At 42.9% G+C, this 19,969-nt stretch overlaps 1 protein-coding gene across 4 annotated transcripts in view; it reads left to right on the plus strand.

The window, feature by feature from the left end:
* The window catches only part of atp2b3b (ATPase plasma membrane Ca2+ transporting 3b), a 58,483-nt gene that overhangs the window by 25,170 nt on the left and 13,344 nt on the right, over positions 1 to 19,969 (plus strand). For 2 of the 4 annotated variants that reach the window (XM_061735559.1, XM_061735560.1), the window contains 12 exons: positions 1,309 to 1,415; positions 1,552 to 1,627; positions 2,965 to 3,123; positions 3,229 to 3,408; positions 5,375 to 5,462; positions 5,552 to 5,658; positions 5,913 to 6,104; positions 6,818 to 7,031; positions 9,882 to 10,093; positions 14,243 to 14,350; positions 14,543 to 14,725; positions 15,752 to 15,911. In XM_061735559.1, the coding sequence (XP_061591543.1) occupies positions 1,309 to 1,415; positions 1,552 to 1,627; positions 2,965 to 3,123; positions 3,229 to 3,408; positions 5,375 to 5,462; positions 5,552 to 5,658; positions 5,913 to 6,104; positions 6,818 to 7,031; positions 9,882 to 10,093; positions 14,243 to 14,350; positions 14,543 to 14,725; positions 15,752 to 15,911 (1,786 nt within the window). The remainder of the gene's footprint in view (positions 1 to 1,308; positions 1,416 to 1,551; positions 1,628 to 2,964; positions 3,124 to 3,228; positions 3,409 to 5,374; positions 5,463 to 5,551; positions 5,659 to 5,912; positions 6,105 to 6,817; positions 7,032 to 9,881; positions 10,094 to 14,242; positions 14,351 to 14,542; positions 14,726 to 15,751; positions 15,912 to 19,969) is intronic. The other 2 variants (XM_061735557.1, XM_061735558.1) reach the window with 1 other exon arrangement.

The following is a 19,969-nucleotide window of genomic DNA, read 5'->3' on the forward strand; positions in this document are numbered from 1 at the left end:
ACGTTCCTCCTCCAGAAGACGTGCTGCTGTGAACTGCACTCTCTCCTCAACTCCCAGAACTGCACTTGAATCTTAGCTGCACTTATCTGAACCATGTCTTATCTGCATCTACTTGTGATCTACTATGTTACTGTGCCTCTGCTGTAAGTCCCTTTGGATGAAAGCATCTGCTAAATGTTATTATGATAGTAGTAATACAGGAGGCCAGTAGTTTATCACTAGCGTTGCAGAGTTGTGGCTCCGCATCATAACTTTTTGAAGAAAAAGAAAACACTTGAATTACCAGTAAAATCAGTCACACTCAACATTATCCACTGAAATCAGATTTGAATCTAAGTTTTAGCACTTTAAAGCTCCAACAATCTCAAGAGGATGCAAAGAAAGAGAGAATATGACCCGAGCTCCTGCAGTCGGACACCACCACAGGAGAACCATTCGCCATTTAGTCTGAATCATGAACAAACTGTTGTCAACATTTAGGTGTCTTCTTTCCAAGTAATAAAATAACATAATTTAATACATTTTAATACGTGCCCGTATATGTAGAAGGTGATATCTCATGTGCTTAAAGTATTTCCGTTGCTAATAGCATCTCTTATAAACCCCACACCATCACACGAACAAACTTGTGCTTCTTGAATTCAAATCAATTTCTATACCGTCTATTACGATATAATAATACAAATTGCCTCTACGTGCTTTCCAAAGACCCAGAGCATGACCCCCGAGCAATTATTAAAGACTCTATGGCAAGTAACCTCCCCCAGTGAGAAAAAAAGCCTTTAAAAACTCCCCGGGCTCATTAGAGGGAAGAAACCTGGAGCAGGACCTGGGTTCATAAGTGGGGACCCTTCTGCCCAAAACCAGCTGGGAGAGGAAGAGGAATGGGGATATGAATGAGAGGATGAAGAACAGAGAGAGGAGAGGCAGAAATGTAAAGTCAATATTATATAAGACAAACTGTATTAGCAGTGATTTTTTGTTAGCTGGAGAACTAAGAGTCTGCAGAGACGACTGCATAAACAGGTGTAGGCAGCAGACACGGAGGTGGTCCGAGCTATGTCGCTATGCTGTAGCTCTGTGGATCACAGCGGTGACTCAAACATCACTTATTCAGATATAGATATAGCTCTAAGGGAATATGTTAAAGTACAAAGTACAATTACTTTCCGAATGGAAGGTGTAAGATTTCCCGTCCTTCCCAGCAACAAGATCGGTATCATTTCTGACATGTTTGGACCTACAAGTGTTCTTGTAGGGATCTGTGAATCAACTTGGGTTCTGTAACCTTCATTCTCTCCTTCTCAGGTGTATACATTCAACTCGGTGCGTAAATCCATGAGTACGGTGATCAAGCTGCCTGACGGTAACTTCCGCCTCTACAGCAAAGGAGCCTCTGAGATCCTGCTGAAGAAGTGAGTGACAGAAGCAGAAGAGTTGCAGGGAAATGAAAATAACAAGTAGAGCCTAGCCCAGATCAAACTCAGCTCAGACTTGGTGGAAAGTGTGAATGTAAGACACAGAATACAACGCCCTTCGTCTCGCCTCCAGGTGTTCCTACATCCTAGATGCCAATGGAGAATCACGCACCTTCCGCCCACGTGACAGAGATGAGATGGTCAAACAGGTGAGGCCGCTTAATATCGTGGAATAGACGTTAGACATTAGTTCCCTTTGATATGCGTGATTCTCTTACCCTGTCTGTGTATATTATGGCCAAAAAAACGTTGAAACAACCGAACAACAATGTAGGCCAAACCGAAATGTGTCCCAGAGAAAAAAATAAGCTGAAACTTGTCATAAAGCCGTGTAAAGGTGGGAGGGGCTGCAGATTCCTTCACTTTTCTCTGCTAAGTTTTCCTCTTTAATCCAATGTTTTGCAAAGCTGGGATCGTTTTATCTATTCATCTTACTCTTAAAAATGTCACAAATTGCAGTATAAAACATGTTCGTCTCATGTATATATATCTCATATATATATATGTATATGTATATGTATATATATATATATGTATGTATATATATATATATATATATATATATATATATATATATATATATATATATATATATATATATATATATATATATATACTCTCAGCAGTTTCTCAACAGCTGAGAGGTCGTTTTAGAAACAGTCCAATTACACAGCTGTCCGGTTTAAGTTATTAAATCTTTAAACTGTCAGGATAATCACAACTTCCACCCACAGTTCTGTCACAAAGATCTGCTTCACACTTGTGTCCTGCAAAATGAGCTGCCGTTTGTGACATCATTAAATTAGGGTATTCTGCTAATACCTCTACTAAAACCGTATCTCAGTCTCATTCTGCTCATATTTTAACATATAAAATTCCCCTGGAAAAAAGAAATATCCTTAACAAATTATGCGTAGTCATTCAAACTTACAGCCGCTCTGAAACCCAGATGCATTACTGAACAGACTGCCAGCAGAGACTGCCGCGTCAGCTTTGGCAGACTTATAAACACAACAAATCTGTCTTACATAAAAAGGCTGTGTGAGAGCGGCATTGTTGCAACCAAAATGTTGAGCAGCAGAGCTCGTACATTTGTACGTTTTCCTTTTTTTTTATTAATTGACTGACAGGCTGAATGACCTAAATTCGGTTCAGGATGAACACAGCTTGTTCCGGGAGAGAAATTCCCGCTCCTTCCACAACTTGATTCCAGCTCAGTAGTTAAGTTTGTGTTGTGGCAGCTTCATGTCACCTCCTCTTTGTATCAAAGTGTCTTCTCTCTGCTGTCTGCTGAGGGCTGGGAGTCGTTTCCCTTCAGATGTGCCACACATTATTCATCATGCACATACCTTGAACTCTCGATGTATTTTAGACATTGGATTGTTAATGGCTTTTTGTTACATTAAGCTAAGTGGTGTGTAGTTTCGTTGGTCGAGATTTTGTGGATCTTGTCCTGATTGTAACTGTAATATTGATTGATTACTAGGTGATTGAGCCAATGGCGTGCGAGGGGTTGAGGACTATCTGCATTGCGTACCGTGATCTGCAAGCAAACCCGGAGCCAGAATGGGACAACGAGGCGGACATAGTGACGGAGCTGACCTGCATCACCGTGGTGGGGATAGAGGACCCTGTGCGACCCGAGGTTTGGCCCTTTAGACTGTACAGTCCAAAATATGTGACTGGATCCATATTCTGAGAATGACAGGCGTTTTGTTTGTGTCTGAACAAACTGCTTTGTCCCTCAAAGGTACCTGACGCCATCCGTAAGTGTCAGCGTGCAGGAATCACAGTGCGGATGGTGACTGGCGACAACATCAACACCGCCAGGGCCATAGCTGCCAAATGTGGCATCATACACCCAGGAGATGATTTCATCTGTCTTGACGGGAAAGAATTCAACCGGCGAATCAGGAACGAGAAAGGAGAGGTAAAGTCGGGTCTCAAGTGGGCTTGATGTTTTTTTCGTTTTACATAAAAAGAACTACAAATAGATTCCCTAAGATAGGATAAACGGTAGTGTCTCGAATGTGTACGGAAAGATAAAACCATTTAGCAATCAATCTGGGGGCTTGGAGTTGTGTTTCTGTTTTAAACCAACTTCAGATGATTCCAGTGTTAAACACATACTGTAAAAACAAGTGAACAGACTACCCATAATGTCGTCTGGTAGTGCACAGTGTTGCAAAATGAAGGAACAAACAGGCCCCGGAAGCCAACTGGATCACGCCCACCTTGTGTCAATCAAAGTTAGCCACGGCTACCACCTCCTTCATTTGGTCCACGCTGGAGGAGCTGCAGAGAATATCCCATTTTAGATGTTGTGATGTGGTGAAATCAGGGACGGTTGCTGTGTTTAAATGATGCTGCTGATTGCTTCGCTAAGCTCGGTAGCTTGACTGATGAGGATGTTGATAATGACTAAGTTGACTGCCAATCAAAAATCTACACCCCATGTTATCGATAAATTCATTGCTGACATGGTATAAAATAAATTGACCCCCTGTACCATTGTTATGGATGTGAAATCAAGCTATGGAGATCAAAATAGTTTTTTTTGAGCCAGGCTGTAAATATTTCTGCTGCAAAATTGGTCATTTTGATTTGGGACTGAACGGAGACTGACGCTTCGTTTTCTCGACAGTTTTGCAAGTTTTACCGTGATGGGCTCAATATGGAGGTCAGATTGTTTGCGCATGGTTGAATAGCCAAAATCAAACAGACAGCGCACACAATGTTGACACATGTCTAGTTTTTAAACATTAAATCAGGCTCGGGGCAGTAATGTGAACTTTATTTTTTCTGTATTTTTATTTTTTGCATAATATCAGCCAAGTGGCCTCAGTGTTGGCTGCAGCTCAGGAGCTAGAAGGGTCAGCATTCACTAGGAAGGTTGCTGGTTTGATCCCTACCCTCCTCATTCATGTATGTCCAGCTTCTCCTGGGCAGGAGACCACCCCTACTGTGTTCCCTACCTGTATTTAGCTAAATGTATTTGACATTAATTTTTTTGTTTTGTTTTGTTTTTGACATCGCCCAAATAAATTAGGTTAGCTGAGATTAGTCAATACCGCCCTGAAGATTTATCTACTTTAGGTAGATAGTTGTGAAGCTGTTAAGATGAGAACAGATGCTGCAGGGCCTCCAGTGAGTCTCAGATCTCTTTCCACAAAGTATAAATACAACAAATCCAGTTTCATGGAAACATGTGTAGTTCCAAGGAAAGAAAAGATTCATTCATGTGAAAAGAAAGCATAACGAGCTTGACAGAGGTTTTACCCTAATGTGCTAAAGTGTTTATAATAATATAACGTTTGAGGCAGTGCTGTTTTAAATATAAACTTTATTCATGAGCTGTTTTATGTTTAATTTCAACGTAAAGTCTCGATCAGACTATTTTCCAGTTGTGGAAAGTGGAAGAAACACCTAAAATTGTACTTGGGTTGTTTTCAACACTTCCGGTCTTAGAAAGTATATTTATAAAATGTGAACATGAAAAGAGAAACTTCAAGACAATTGGAAATGTCCCCAAGAAAGAAATATAATCTCACATATCAAACATATTCCACAATGGTCCTGATGTGACTCTGTTCACTGTAGGTTGCATAAAGAATTAAAAACAGCATTTGTACAGGCAGTGCTTTCCTCTTAACTATTTATCATAATTTATCAGATGTCTTAAGGTGATAGATAGCTGATAATGTAGTTTTACTTTTTGTATAGACTGTGAAATCAAATTTACACCAAAATTACACTCAGAATTGTTTCACAGATCCTCTTTAATCCTTCATACATGTAAGATCAACAGTGACATCTAGTGAAAGAGAGCTCACTGGCTTCTCTTTTGAGTTCTCCTCCTCAGACGCTCTTTTATCTAACTTCTCTCCGTCTCGCAGATTGAACAGGAACGCATCGACAAAATCTGGCCCAAGCTCCGTGTGCTGGCTCGATCCTCACCGACTGACAAGCACACGCTGGTTAAAGGTGAGGCTCAAGGCCGCCAACCAGAATTCACACACAGGTTCACGCACACATTCGTAGAGTCTGTTTTTTATCTTTGTGAATGTGTCCAGGCATCATTGACAGCACCGTTATAGAACAGAGGCAGGTTGTCGCAGTAACAGGAGACGGCACTAATGACGGACCGGCTCTGAAGAAGGCTGATGTGGGCTTTGCCATGGTAACCTGACATATTATTCACCATGGATGTTTGTGTTCGGACCCATTTCATAAGAAGTGCATGATGTGTAATGTACATAAACACTGCGACAAAAGAAGTGTTTTGAGTGGCATGTTTTTGACCGCAGCTGTTATTTGTGTAAAGTGAGAGGCAGAAAGACCCCGTTGAGACGGCGGCTTTCCAAGCTGATACGGATGCTTGCATGAATCACGTCACGAGCCGCCTCCCCCTCACTCTGCCTCAATCTCTGTCAGGGTATTGCGGGGACAGACGTGGCTAAAGAAGCGTCCGACATCATTCTGACTGATGACAACTTCAGCAGCATTGTCAAGGCCGTGATGTGGGGACGAAATGTCTACGATAGCATCTCTAAGTTCCTGCAGTTCCAGCTCACGGTCAACGTGGTGGCCGTTATCGTAGCCTTCACCGGGGCCTGCATCACTCAGGTGGACACATTTATTAACACACAAACATGCTGACATGCGCACACACACACACACACACATATTGCAGACGCACAGATGTCACCTCTATGAACGTCACTCACCTCATATCTGCCAAGACAAAGGAAATGCTGAAATGCTTTTATTGCATTTTGACACCAAGCTTGTGTAAGCAGCAACGTCCTCACACTTGTAGAGTTCATGGGCATTCAACAATGGTGATAAATAACCTTTTGATTAAATGGCAGCCTGTCCAGGATGTAGCACGGCTTTCACCCTGCTCTCTACTGGGTGTCAACTGCTGTGATTTTCTTACTTTGTTTTATTATGACTCGAATTTGTGTTTTTCTTCTGATAATCAGTACCGGTAAATAAAGTTCTGATGTAATGGCTTACTACTAAAGACCACAATGAGTAAAGCGAGGGGTTAATTTTTCAAGATTTTTAGATCAAGACCCACTGCAAACTCAAAAATCTGCACCAGCAGGTAATATTATCTTGACACAATAACATTTAACAGTTTTTTAGGCTTCTGTTCCTATCGTGCACACGCGTTTGTAGTTTTAGTCTCCGTGAAACGATTGCAACAACAGTAAAAACTAAAGCATTTATGTTGTCAGACATGTGCTGAAACTGAAAGGTAAAACTGTAAGAGAGTGTCAGTGACGCCAGACTCATCCGAGTGTGATCTGTAACATGTCATAATGTCTCTGCAGGACTCTCCTCTGAAGGCAGTGCAGATGCTTTGGGTGAACCTGATCATGGACACATTTGCGTCTTTGGCCCTGGCCACCGAGCCCCCCACTGAGGACCTCTTGCTACGAAAACCCTACGGCCGGAACAACCCCCTCATCTCTCTGACCATGATGAAGAACATCCTGGGCCACGGAGTGTACCAGCTGGTCATCATCTTCACCCTGCTGTTCATAGGTACGTAAATGTCCACATAAATGTGACCGCTGAAAGCCTGAGCTTATCTAAACTTTAACCTAATCCTAACCCTGAGGCCTGGAACATACTTGCAGGTAACAACAACGCATGTGAAGGCATCATGGCTGCCACATGTATCCTGCTTTGTTTGGTACGTCGGTCGTGCACATCTCCCCAAAAAAAGCTGGCACATACGTGACCTGCAGTAAACCGTTGACTGCTAGTGGCGCTAGTTCACGGGCAGCTCTGTAATCTGCTGCACGGGTGTAGCGCTGATCAGGTTGAGCAATCCGATGCTACGGTTGTCAAATTATACTGTGTACTCAGCGTCTGCACTGTGAAACATCACGCACATTTAAATTCAGTGTCCGTGTTTTACTTTGTTCATTTCCCACATCGTTAAAACCTGAGAAACAGACAGATTTATTATCCTTATCACCATCTCCGAAGCGCTGCCACGACCACAACAAAACCAGCTCCACCAGTTGAATCCAGACATGGAAACCAGTTGCGAGAATTTCACTGAAAATTATAAAATTATTCAGAGAGGTCTCTGTGGAGGTTGCTTTTTTTCATGCATTTCTATGTGTGTTTAAACATTTTAATTTACACAGTTCTCCCTGTGGCATTTTTCAAAGTTATAAAAAGTTGTAAATTTCTAATCAACCTTATTAACCGGACTGTTTATGCATGAGTACATATCTTCCAACAAACATTTATTTTTGCTGGGAGTCAAAGCAATAACTCATCAACTCTCCATCTGTTCGTTTGGAAATGACCTTTTAAAATAAATATATACCCTGCCTTTATTCTTCCCCTTTCCAAAGAAAAATAATTGCAATTACAATGTAGTTGTACAATGTAGTTAATTTTATAGTTTGTATTTTGACTTTTTAACATTTTTTATTTGCACAATGTTAAGAGCGATAATAGACTAATGGACTAAGCATCAGGTCATGCCGAAACCCTGCAGAATACCTGCAGAGCGGCCGTCGGACGTAACAGAGGGATGTACCATTTAATATGTTGTTTTGACCAAACAAAAAAATGACAGCGGTGTTTGGTGTGCATGGCAATTACGGATGAGGAAGTCCTAACGGCTAGCCAGTGGCTGAGCCAATCAATCATGTTAGAAATGAATTTATATATATAAACTCTTGTGGCGTTGTACAAAAAAATGCACCCCCCCCCCCGCAGAGTTGTCATGTGTGTGAAATCAAATGATTGCGATCAAAACATTTTTTTTTTAATCCAAATTGTAAATATGTTTGTTTCTGCTGTACAGTTGGACGTTTTAACATTGGAGTCAATGGAGATTGACTCACTTTTGCAGCCACCCTCTAGCGGCCAGTCGAGGAACTGCAACAAAACGTAGTTCCACATGAACCTCAACCAGGAAGTTAGAAGGTCGCCCTTGAGAACTATACTTCCTGTTCCCAACAGTTCTCTTGTTGGATAATTTATGTTGCCCTTTTAAAGGTTGTCTCAGAATAAAAACCATTCAAAGTCTCCAGTATGAGAGAGAGTTGGCCAGTTGGCCCTCACAAAGACAGACTAAATGCGTGAACATTTTTCTGCGACACTTTTGCATCAGGGCTTCACCTGTGCACGTTTACTCCGAGAAATAGTTTAAGGTGTGGGCTCCTATTGGCAGCGATGATGAGACATTGTATGCTGTGGTAAAGATAAAAGTCACCGGACAAAGATGTGTTTTTGATATAGTGAATCAAAATATTAAAATAATTAGGGATATCGTCTGTGTGATTCATCTTGTGTTAGTGTGTAGCAGTGGTTCAGGGACTACAAGAAGGAAAAACTAATTTAACACAACTGTAGTAGATCACAAATTAGTTTGCTCGCTTTATGCAGTTGCATGCTGGGAATGGAAAATAACTAAGACCTTGAACAGACATGCTGACTCTGCCAGTAAGAGTGTGTGCTCCTAAAAAGAGTAAAATAAATCATCTTTTGTTCAGCTGTTGCTGTTGTCAGTTATGTGCTGGGGGGAAATCTCAGCAGTTGTTGGTACAAGCACCAATTATTTAACGTTTTTGGCACTTTGTCCTGTTTATGTTGAAATAGGTTGTTGTGAACCACCCAGCTTGAATTCTGCAGAATGATTCACTCTGCATAGGGTGAGATAGCTCAGCACTACCATAAATAAGCTCTAACACATACAGATTTGTACACTTGTAAGAGCTCTGGATATATATATATATATATATATATATATATATATATATATATATATATATATATATATATATATATATATATATATATATATATATATATATATATATATAAAGAAGGAAATAGAGTGAAAAAAGTGCCTTAATAAAGACACAATTTCTCAGGCAGCCCAGCAGGGGTCTGACTCACTAGATGCTGCCCCACAGCGACTGGCCTGGTCATACTTGTGTTTGGATATGCGGATGTTCTTATTATAGCGCCCACTTGAAGTAAGCATTGAGGGTCTGCTCTGTATATGTGCAGTAGATGTGACATGTTGTGTGCATGGTCGCTTTGAGGGTCCATGGAAGAGTGACGAGCAATGACTCAGCGATTCAGCTTAAAAACAGAAGTAACGTACGTCATCACTGTAGCAACTACAGCAATGCTACTGGTGTGTCTGTGGCGAACAGAAACACACAAAGCGATGGTTTTCTCATTAGTTTAGTAGCAGCAGCAGTAACGCTCTGCCAGAAATAATAAATGTTGCACTGTCAGTGAAGATGAGTCTTGCTATGTGTGATGAGCTGTCCAGCCACCAGCTGTTTCGAAGCGTTGTCCTGCAGCTTTTCATCGCTTTCATTGACTCCTCTTTTTCTTCTGTTCTTTACTTTGCAGGCGAGCGCATCTTTAACATCGACAGCGGCCGCAATGCGCCACTCCACTCCCCTCCCTCTGAGCACTACACCATCATCTTCAACACCTTTGTCCTCATGCAACTTTTCAACGAGATCAATGCTCGCAAGATCCACGGAGAGAGAAACGTCTTTGACGGCATATTTGCCAATCCCATATTCTGCTCCATTGTTCTGGGGACCTTTGCCGTGCAGGTCAGTTACCCCTTTTACGCATTTTAATGGTTGGGGGTATTTTCACTCTGTAGGAGACCAAGAGGAAATGCAAAGAAGGAAAGGGAGAGGACATCGAGCGAACTCGTTCCCAAGTCATTTAGGGACATCCTCTGAATTGTTTTTTCTCATCTTCAATATGGAAGTGATTCATTGTGAGTAAAGAATGCCTAAAGATAGAAGATAAGCTGTGGAGTGGGAACAGCCAAAATGTTTGGGAAGACAAATTTAGGTGAATTTAGTCCAATAAAGGGACATTACTGAGCATGCTCAGTGCTATGAAGTCAGCAAAGGCTGAGAAGAGTAAATCTAGCAGCGCACACAACCAGCAGCTTCCTTTATCTTTCACTGATTGATGTTGTTACTCTGGAAGTGGACGAGAAAATTGCAGTTGGCGCATCTTTAAAGAAGGAAGCGGAGGGGAACTGACCCTCGGTTTACGGAGAGGAGAGGCAGTGGAGCAGGGAGCTGTGGGTACACGAAAACACAGGCATGCAAACAAAGACAGAGTGAGGGATGGGGAGAGAAGGGGGATATATTTCAATGGTCTTTAGAGCTTGATGTTACTCCGGGGAGAAACGAGAGAGGAGAGAGCTGGAGGGGTGGCAGTGATTTGCAGTGTGAGAGCGAAGAAGAGACAGTTCAGATGGTTTTTGGAAAAGAGGAGTATAGAAAGCTGAAGACCGGGGTAAAATAATAGCAAACAGTACATAAGGAGGATGCATCCCTCTCACCTACAGACAGGTAGAACTGTATCAATCCTGCAGTAAGATTTATTACCGATGTCAAGGTGATGGCAGCACCACTAACCCTTGCAGCATGTGTAAATGATGGTGCTACTTTTGAACACGTTGGTGCCAGAGGCAGGGGTGATAGCGCTCCGGCGTCACATTTTTTATATACCGTAATACCGGTGAGTATGTACACAACGTTGGGAGCGCCGCGCGGCGCGGCGGAACGTAGCGCCACTGGACCCTGTTTGTGAGGGGACTGTTTAGCCAGTGAGCAGAGCCGGCAGGGAAAAGTCAACAGTGCCGCGTGTCCGCGTGTAACCTAAATCTACCATGGCATCAGCGTTAGGGCTCGGCCAAGTGAGGCTTTATAAATATATGGGCTTTATAAATGTATTAAATATATGAGCGCGGAGTCGGCGAGGAGCTGCGCGCGGCAAGGAGTACGAGGCGGGCGCTGTGAAGCCTGATTTATAGTTCCGCGTTAAATCGACGCGGAGCTTTCGCCGTAGGGTACGCCGTATTTCGCGTAACCCACGGCGTAAGGCCTGCGTTGGTGTAACGCAGAACCATAAATCAGCCTTAAACCACACCTGTAGCCCGTCAGCTGATGAGGATGAGAGGTTAAAACAGCGGGGCTGCGAGTTGTACATTGCTGGTACGTTTTGTTAACTCAGAGCTTTATTGGTTTGTTTGTTAGCTTGCTGGTGTTTTTTTTCTCTCTGGGATTTTTGACTTATTTATGAAGAAGTTCTGAGTTCCCTGTGAGCAGTACTCGAGTTGAGGGGGGATAAGGGGTGATGTGATGGCACCCCCCCCCCTGAAATAAAAACGGTCCAAATCATCCCCCCCTGAAATAAAAACGGTCCAAATCATCCCCCCCTGAAATAAAAACGGTCCAAATCATCCCCCCCTGAAATAAAAACGGTCCAAATCATCCCCCCCTGAAATAAAAACGGTCCAAATCATCCCCCCTGAAATAAAAACGGTTCAAATCATCCCCCCTGAAATAAAAACGGTCCAAATCATCCCCCCTGAAATAAAAACGGTCCAAATCACCCCCCCTGAAATAAAAACGGTCCAAATCATCCCCCCTGTAAAACTGTCATCCCTCCTTTCCATCCCTTATGTCATTTCATCCATGAATGTGGTTTTACTATTTCAACATTTAGAGTCATCACCAGAAAAATAACTTATTTGACCATTTTCACCTGTTTCAAGTAGATTTTCACTTGAAATAAGTAGGAAAATCTGCCAGTGGGACAAGATTTATCTTCTTATTACAAGCTAAAAATCTTGTTCCACTGGCAGATTTTTCTACTTATTTCAAGTGAAAATCTACTTGAAACAGACTGATTTATTGCTTGTGTAGTTGAAAAATACATGAGAACAGGACCTTGAAAAAAAATAATCACATATTAAATTGCAATCGTAATATTGAGGAAAAGAATCGCAATTAGATTATTTTCAAAAATCGTTCAGCCCTACATTAGAATCATAAGTGCTGCCACCTCATTGTAAACGGCATCATTTTGTGAGGCCATGCAAACCTGTATTTATACTAGTGTGGACATTAATGTTTTTCTACAATATTTCCTCCTCATGACAGTAAAATAGGCCATTCTAAGCCAATTCACTGCAGCAATTCCTTTCCAAATCATTAGAAATTGTGGTTAACACCCAGTTGTGCATGAAAAAAAAAAGTGATATACCGTGAAACCGATATCATTTTGAAAAATACCGTGATATACATTTTTGGTCATACCGCCCAGCACTACGTTCGCGTAGATCTGAGAGACGTTTTCACTCAAAACCACACCAGTAGCCATACTTAAGCCAATCGGTAATAGTGTAGGGGGTGGTCTTGGGTTTTGGCCAATCAGATTGATTCTAGCCTCGCGTCACCAGGCTCCAGGCTGTTAACTGAAATCACCAAAATAAATGTGTTTCATTCTGTTTTCTATGGGCTGCATGTGGTGAGCTTGAACAACAGGACCATGGGTCAATTTACACCAGACTTACACTTTAAGAGGACAAAAAATGACAATTGTGTTGATCGGGGCATATATCGTGGCTTAGGGGCTCGCTTACCTCCCAGGGAAAAAAAGTTCAGGCTCAGGATTTTTTTTTACTATCACCCCTGCAGAGGTGTCAAGTAACGAAGTACAAATACTTCGTTACCTTACTTAAGTAGAAATTTTGGTTATCTATACTTCACTGGAGTAATTATTTTTCAGACGACTTTTTACTTTTACTCCTTACATTTTCACGCAATTATCTGTACTTTTTACTCCTTACATTTTAAAAACAGCCTTGTTACTCTATTTCATTTCGGCCTTTAAAAAAAAACTATCCAGTTAAATTGCTCCATCCGGATAGAGTGAATTTGGTTGTGGTTGTTTCAGATGTTCTTGTCCAGTTTTGTTCTTACATCCGTTCCCTCAGATTCCTGCAACTAAACTTGGATGTACATTCCAATAAAGGTTAGGATAAATGATAACATGCCTCTGAAGTTTGACTTTTTGCACCATTACAATACTTTTAGGCAACTAGTCATCATATCTTCAGCTCTCTGAAACACATGTTAATGCTCAATAGTACACATATATGGTTCTTTAATATATTTGCATTATACTAAGATGCATTCATTTTCAATGGCTTTTGTCTTTAATAGCTTTTTTCCCCCTTACATTACTTTTACTTTTATACTTTAAGTAGTTTTGAAACCAGTACTTTTATACTTTTACTTGAGTAAAAAACTTGAGTTGATACTTCAACTTTTACAGGAGGATTTTTAAAGTCTAGTATCTATACTTCTACCTGAGTAATGAATGTGAATACTTTTGACACCTCTGGTTGGTGCATCCTCTGAGGCATGTGGAGCTGCGGTTTAGGAGGACGGTGTTACTGAGAGCCTCATGTTGCAGACTGAAAACAAACAGCTCTTAATCTTTTTAGAATCATTGCAACTTCAGTTCACTTCTCATAATTTACCCTTCCCACATAAGAAAGCTGAAATATAAGCAACGTTCTGGGCTATATAACTTAAGTCGTACACCCCACTGGGACATGCATCTCTGTAGGCGTCTATGGGCTGTCAAGATTAGAGGAAGCCACTTGACATCATCCTAATTTTACCCTTTTCAAGATGTTCAAATGATCTCAGAGAGCAAGATCTCTACCAGGTTTTTAGAAAAACAGAAAGGGATTTGCAGTGACGATGTAGAGAGACGTTTCCCACCTTAAACTCCACCACAGCGAAGGTGTAGCCTGTTCTTTTGTCCCTCTGCAGCTCCAGCGGTGTTGGCTGCAGCTGTGCTGGACGGTGCCGTGGCTGCGTCTCACTCTACCGTGTATTTGTATGTGTGAGGGTAATAGCGTGCTTGTGTCCCTGCTGCAGATCGTGATCGTGCAGTGGGGCGGGAAGCCCTTCAGCTGTGCCCCTCTCAACGTGGAGCAGTGGCTGTGGTGTCTGTTCGTGGGAGTGGGAGAGCTGCTCTGGGGGCAGGTAAGCAAACTCCACTGAGCATGTGCAGGTTGGCCGGCTTGCTTTTACAGGACGTGAGGCTCAGGGATGTATTCTCACTGTCTTTTGATCTGTTCTGAAATTGACAGGGGAAATAAATAATCTGATTTGATCTGAATCTATAATGTTCAGCAAGTTGTGGCTCAGCATACTAATATCAAACGTGGCTTCCAGTTGATCGCCACCGTGCCAACGGAGCGGCTGCCGTGTCTAAAGGAGGCGGGGCTTGGCTTGGAGCCTGGGGAGGAGGAAGGAGAAGATATAGCAGAGGACGAGGAGGAGATTGACTGCGCTGAAAGAGAGCTGCGCCGCGGACAGATCCTCTGGTTCAGAGGCCTCAACCGTATCCAGACGCAGGTACTGTTTGGCCAGACTTTCATTTCCAACTCTAACCAAAACTCCCTCACAAGAGAACCAGGCATCTCACGGTCATGACACACGTGCAGTTTATTTGATGTGAATTACAGAAAAACGGGGACTGTTCAAAAGCTCTAATGTGCTACAAAGAGCTTGGATATCTGGACTTGAGCACCTCAAGTTTCCACCAAGAGCTTAATAATGCTAATTATTAAGGGGCAGATTTGTTGTTGAAGTATACCAAATAAACTGCTGGTACCATGGCCTTCTCATGCAGTATTTTGTAAAGAGATAAATAACGTCTTAAAGATGTATTATTAACCCTTGCTTACAATGTTAGATAAGCTTAAAAGCTCAGAATGTCATTTGTTCTCAACTCTTCAAAAGTCGGCCCGTCTCATACTGTCTGTGCTGTTTTTCTGAATTATGCCAAATATAATGATTCAAGTCTTTTTTTTTCCTTCCCAATACAGCTAACATTTCTGTTCTGCCCAAACCCTGAGAGGATACTATAAATATGTGTGCGTGTGTGTGTGTGAGTGTGAAGATTTCACCTGTGGTGCTCATGTATTTGAGTGTATACTCTTTGTGTAGAGGCTAAGGCTTAGCATGCAGGTCTTTGGAGCACTTTATGAGATTAATTTATATGAGAATGGACACTAAAACCGCACCAACATGAGCTTCTGAGAGAGCCAGGCCCGACTCTCTGCTTAAGTGCCTGTCTTTGCCAATTGTGGTCCATTTTTCATCAAGAGGGTTTGGTCTGAGTGTACAAACACCCAATACACACGCGAGCACACACACAAACACGCAGCATCGTACACACTGCCATGACTGCTATGGCATTCATCATGCACTGATGCATTTTTTTTATTTAAAAAATAACAATAATCTTTCATTTCACCTGTGAGCAGAGGGTGATCTGCTGTTAAGCCCCCCCCCCCACGCACACACACACTTGGCCACCCACTCAGACCAACCTTCCCTGCTCTCACTGAGTGCTGCTGTTTTGTCTCTGTCCTGCAGATGGAGGTAGTGAGCACTTTCAAGCGAAGCGGCTCCTTTCAGGGAGCAGTGAGAAGGCGCTCCTCCGTGCTCAGTCAGCTCCACGACGTAAACACTATCTCTACCCCCTCTCACGTAGCTCTCTCCACCGCAACAGCCAATACCAGCCCAGCTCCTGGGAGTGAGTCCGCCGAAAGCATGTACACACCTTGCATACATACACAAACACGTACTTGCACACACTCGCAGCCACTTTCTCTCTCACTCACACACAGCCATAGACACACGTACATACACACACACGCTGCTGCACGGCACGTGGACTGAAGTATTTTTACTCTATGGTTGTGTCCCCTTCCGGCTCGCTCGCTGCTCGTTTGTGTGCAATGTCTCCTCCGTTTTTTTCTTCTTATTCTCCCTTTGAAACAGCACCCAGTCCCGAGCGGCTGTGCGGTTCTGGTCTGATCTGGTCTGGTCCCAGTCCAGTCCTGGTCTCAGGCCAGAGTCTGTTCTTGATGTTGAGTGTTGGTCGGTGCAGGAGGCAGCTCGCCGTTCTCTCTCTGTATCAGGCGTCCCCACAGAAGTGCTAGTTTTAGAAAGAGTGCAAACTTTAAAGGAGGAAAAAAGACGGCGTTTATCACGCAATTTCGCCAACAAGGCGAGGATGTCCTGAAGCTCAGGGAGTAAATGGCAGCTCCTCCTGCACCACAAGTTATTTCCTGTCTGTGAACGAGGTCAAGCGTGGTTCCTGTGGTTGGCCCCAGCTGTAAACACCTCTAATCTTAAAGAGTGGTGCCATTTCTTTCTCTCTTAAAAAACAACTAAACAAACAAGACAGTATAGGATTGGTGTAACATTTATGTGACCATAATGTAGAAAATGTTATGATTATATTTCACTGCCATAGAACTCATACTCATCCCCAAATGGCTTTCATATGGCTTCTGCAAGTCTCTAAACTGTAAACCTTCGAGTATAAAAGCCCCATAATTCACTGCTGTTTCCAAGAGTGCTGTTAGGAGACGCTTCCCTCACTGTGACTCTTGCTTTCTATCTCCTTCCTCTGCAACTCTCACTTTTGTTCAGTGCTGCAAATTGTTGTCAACTGGTTATTTATGTAACAGTATTTCCAGCTCCAACGTCACAAGTTTGGCCCCCCCGATGTCTTCAAAAAGCTCCGATATCTCTCTCTGTCCCAACCTGCTATTTTACTTCTCTTTCTCTCTCTCTTTCTCACTCTCTCTCTCTCTGTCTATCACAGCTCTCTCCTTTCTATTCTTTATTTATGAAATAACACAGGTTCCCTGTTTGCAGAAATATTCCTTCAAATGTGTTCTACTTGTTCTTCATACGTAGAGCTGTTGTTTTGTAGAGCTATTTAGATTTTACTAGATCTAAATACAGGCTCTTGTGTAGCATACTGATAAGATTTCTTTAGTAAGTTTCTCTTCATTTTTTGTGTTTTTCTCTTCCTTTTTTTTAAATCTTACTTTCTCCTTTACCTCATCCCTTTTTCGTCGCCCTGACATGTCCTTAGTAGGGTCGCTCCCATCCATCATGTTTTCTCTTTGGTTTCTTTGTGTGTCAGTTCTGCGTGTGCGTCTGTTTGAAAGCGTGGGCACGTACGTGCATTTGCTGACATCTCCGAGAGCCGTTGTTTGACTTGTGCGCGTTATCGCTGGGGGGTGCGCGTGCGTACGCGTGCACCCGTGCTCGTATGCCTGTGTATAAGTGTGTGCATGCATGTTTGCGGTCGTGCTGTCTCTTCATTTGATCGTCTTCATCTGCCTTCTCAGTTGCTTATCCTTATCTTTCCTGCTCCCTTTCGTCACATCCTCCCCTCATTCCACTCCTCACTGACTCCCCGAACACCTTCCTCATCACCTGTAGGTGTAGAAACAGAGAGGCCCAAGTCGGCGCTGCCGCTGACGCCTCATTCCTGTTGTCATCCCGCACAGTCACAAGGAGTTACCTGGGGTTTATGTCTGAGGAGAAAAAAACATCTTTCACTCCATCACTTTACAATATTATAGTTTGCCATGAAATTTATTTGGTCATTGCCCAGAACTGCAACATTGACTGCCTGATCAGAAAGATGAGCTAATGAAGGGAGTGGAAGGAGGGATGCACAGACAAAAGTGTGGAGCTGTAATGCAGATCCTGCAGCTGCCAGCGCTTGCTGTTTCAGTTCTTGTACGGGGATTTGAGGAGCTTGTTATGCTCAAATCTGGACTGTTGCACATTTGTCAGTCATCGTCTTGTGATTTCGTCCCTGATGAGAAACCAGATGGATTTAGGAAAACAAGCAAAACACGGAGGGGAACGTGAAGGAACGGGCACTAATCGTGCGTGTGATGTGATGCGGGCTCACCGCCACATCATTTCTGGTTGTTAGAAGGCAGAACAGGCGACACCGTCATGCTTGTTAGATTCAACCCTCATTTGTAAACAGAAATCAATAACAGACTTGATTATACTTAGTGTCATGATGTCATCTGCCTCTCTTATCCCCAACAAACCTCATAAGGAGACCAGAACCGCTAGAGAGCGTACTCCAACAAGCACTGTGTTCAGTGTTCCCTGATGTCTTGTTCACTTGCGCCGGTGCTGTCCAGACTTACAGGCTCAGGTTGGTGCTTGTCTCAGCGTGCCAACATTACGCCAGCAACAGCAGCATTATGTTGATAGTTAATGACGGTTCGGGTCTTAGAAAGTTGATATACATTAAACACAAGAATAAGCTGAGACTAATTGAAGTAGCATTTGTTGTGGAGATATTTGCTAATCAAGCTTCAATATAGACAGTTTTAAGGCAGCAAACGGCTCTGAGGTTAATTTAAACCGTTATTCTTATTTACTAACTATTGCACTGTGGGGGATTTTGTATTGCACAGTTAAATATTCAGGACTGAAGTCATCAATGGTTCCCTGGGAGCAGCTCTGATTGTAAAGTCTGACCGCAGCAGGAAGAAAAACCCTTCGATAATGTTCCTTCAGACACTTGGTCTGTCACTGAAGGCGCTGCTCTGGGATGGCACTGCGTCACACCGAGGGTGGGAGTCATTTTCCAGCGAGGATGATAGGTTGGTTTCCATCCTCCTTTCTCCTGCCTCCAGGGAGTCCAGGGGCGTCCCCAGAACTGAGCTGGCCTTCCTGATCAACCTCACCAGTCTTCTTCTCAGTCTGCAGACGAAATGCTGCTGCTGCACCAGCAAACCACCGTAAAAGATGGCCGAGGCCACCACAGAATCATGGTCCTTAGTCCTGCTCCCTGGTCCAAAAGACCGTAGTCTCCTCAGCAGAAAGAGTCTGCTCCGGCCTTTTTTGGAGAGAGCGTCTGTGTATTCATTGTCAGCTTATTTCATATTTGTTTTGGCGTGATCTTCTTAGAACTGTTGACTGAAGGTAAATTTGACCCTTTGAAATTAAATTTTGGATTGAAGCGTTTGATAATGTGCATGTGGTTGTGTACTGAGCTTGTGACAGGATTACAGGAAAATAGTCTGATGAGTGTTGACAGTGGTGTTGGTAAAAGGTAAGCATTGATGTGTTAGTGGTTAAAGTTCCTCAGGATCTCGGGAAAGTGCTGGGAAGAGGGTCCACTCAGGGAAAGCTGAGCTCTTGTAGAGGTGAGTCGCGTCAGGAAACTCAGTCGGTCGACTATTAGTTGGATCTGGCTCAGGATTAAACAGATAGGAGAAAGATCTGAAGAGGGCTTGACTCGGCTTGTGCCCAGTTGGTCTCAGGCTACAGAGATAATCCACAACAGAAGTAGTGTCAATGAAATCGACAGTGCTGTACTGTTACCTCAGTTAAAACCACATCATTGATCAATGCTGTTGCCCTCTTACCAGCTCTCTGTGGTAAATAACTCTGACACACGATGATTACCGTGGATCTACAAAAGAAAGAAAGGACACTGAGCTCAAAGTTTGTGTCCATTAACTTCAATGAAAGATTCTCGCCAAGGGGGAAAATTGTTCTAGCTTCCCTTTTTGTTTCTCCCTTCATGTCGCATATAAAATAGGTTACAGATCACACGTCACTGAGATGATCCGGTGAAAGTAAAGCTTATTCTTCATCTCATAAGCAAATACTAAGATGTCATGATGATGAACACAGGAAAAAAACCTGCCACTTGTCATCAAGGGTATCCTGTCAACAGTTCTGCTAGTTCACTAGCGGGAGTGCAAACAAGCAGGTTGTTGCCGCAGATATTGATCATATATATCTAAATGC

The sequence above is a fragment of the Cololabis saira genome, chromosome 12 (assembly GCF_033807715.1).
Source record: "Cololabis saira isolate AMF1-May2022 chromosome 12, fColSai1.1, whole genome shotgun sequence".
Taxonomy (NCBI): domain Eukaryota; kingdom Metazoa; phylum Chordata; class Actinopteri; order Beloniformes; family Belonidae; genus Cololabis; species Cololabis saira.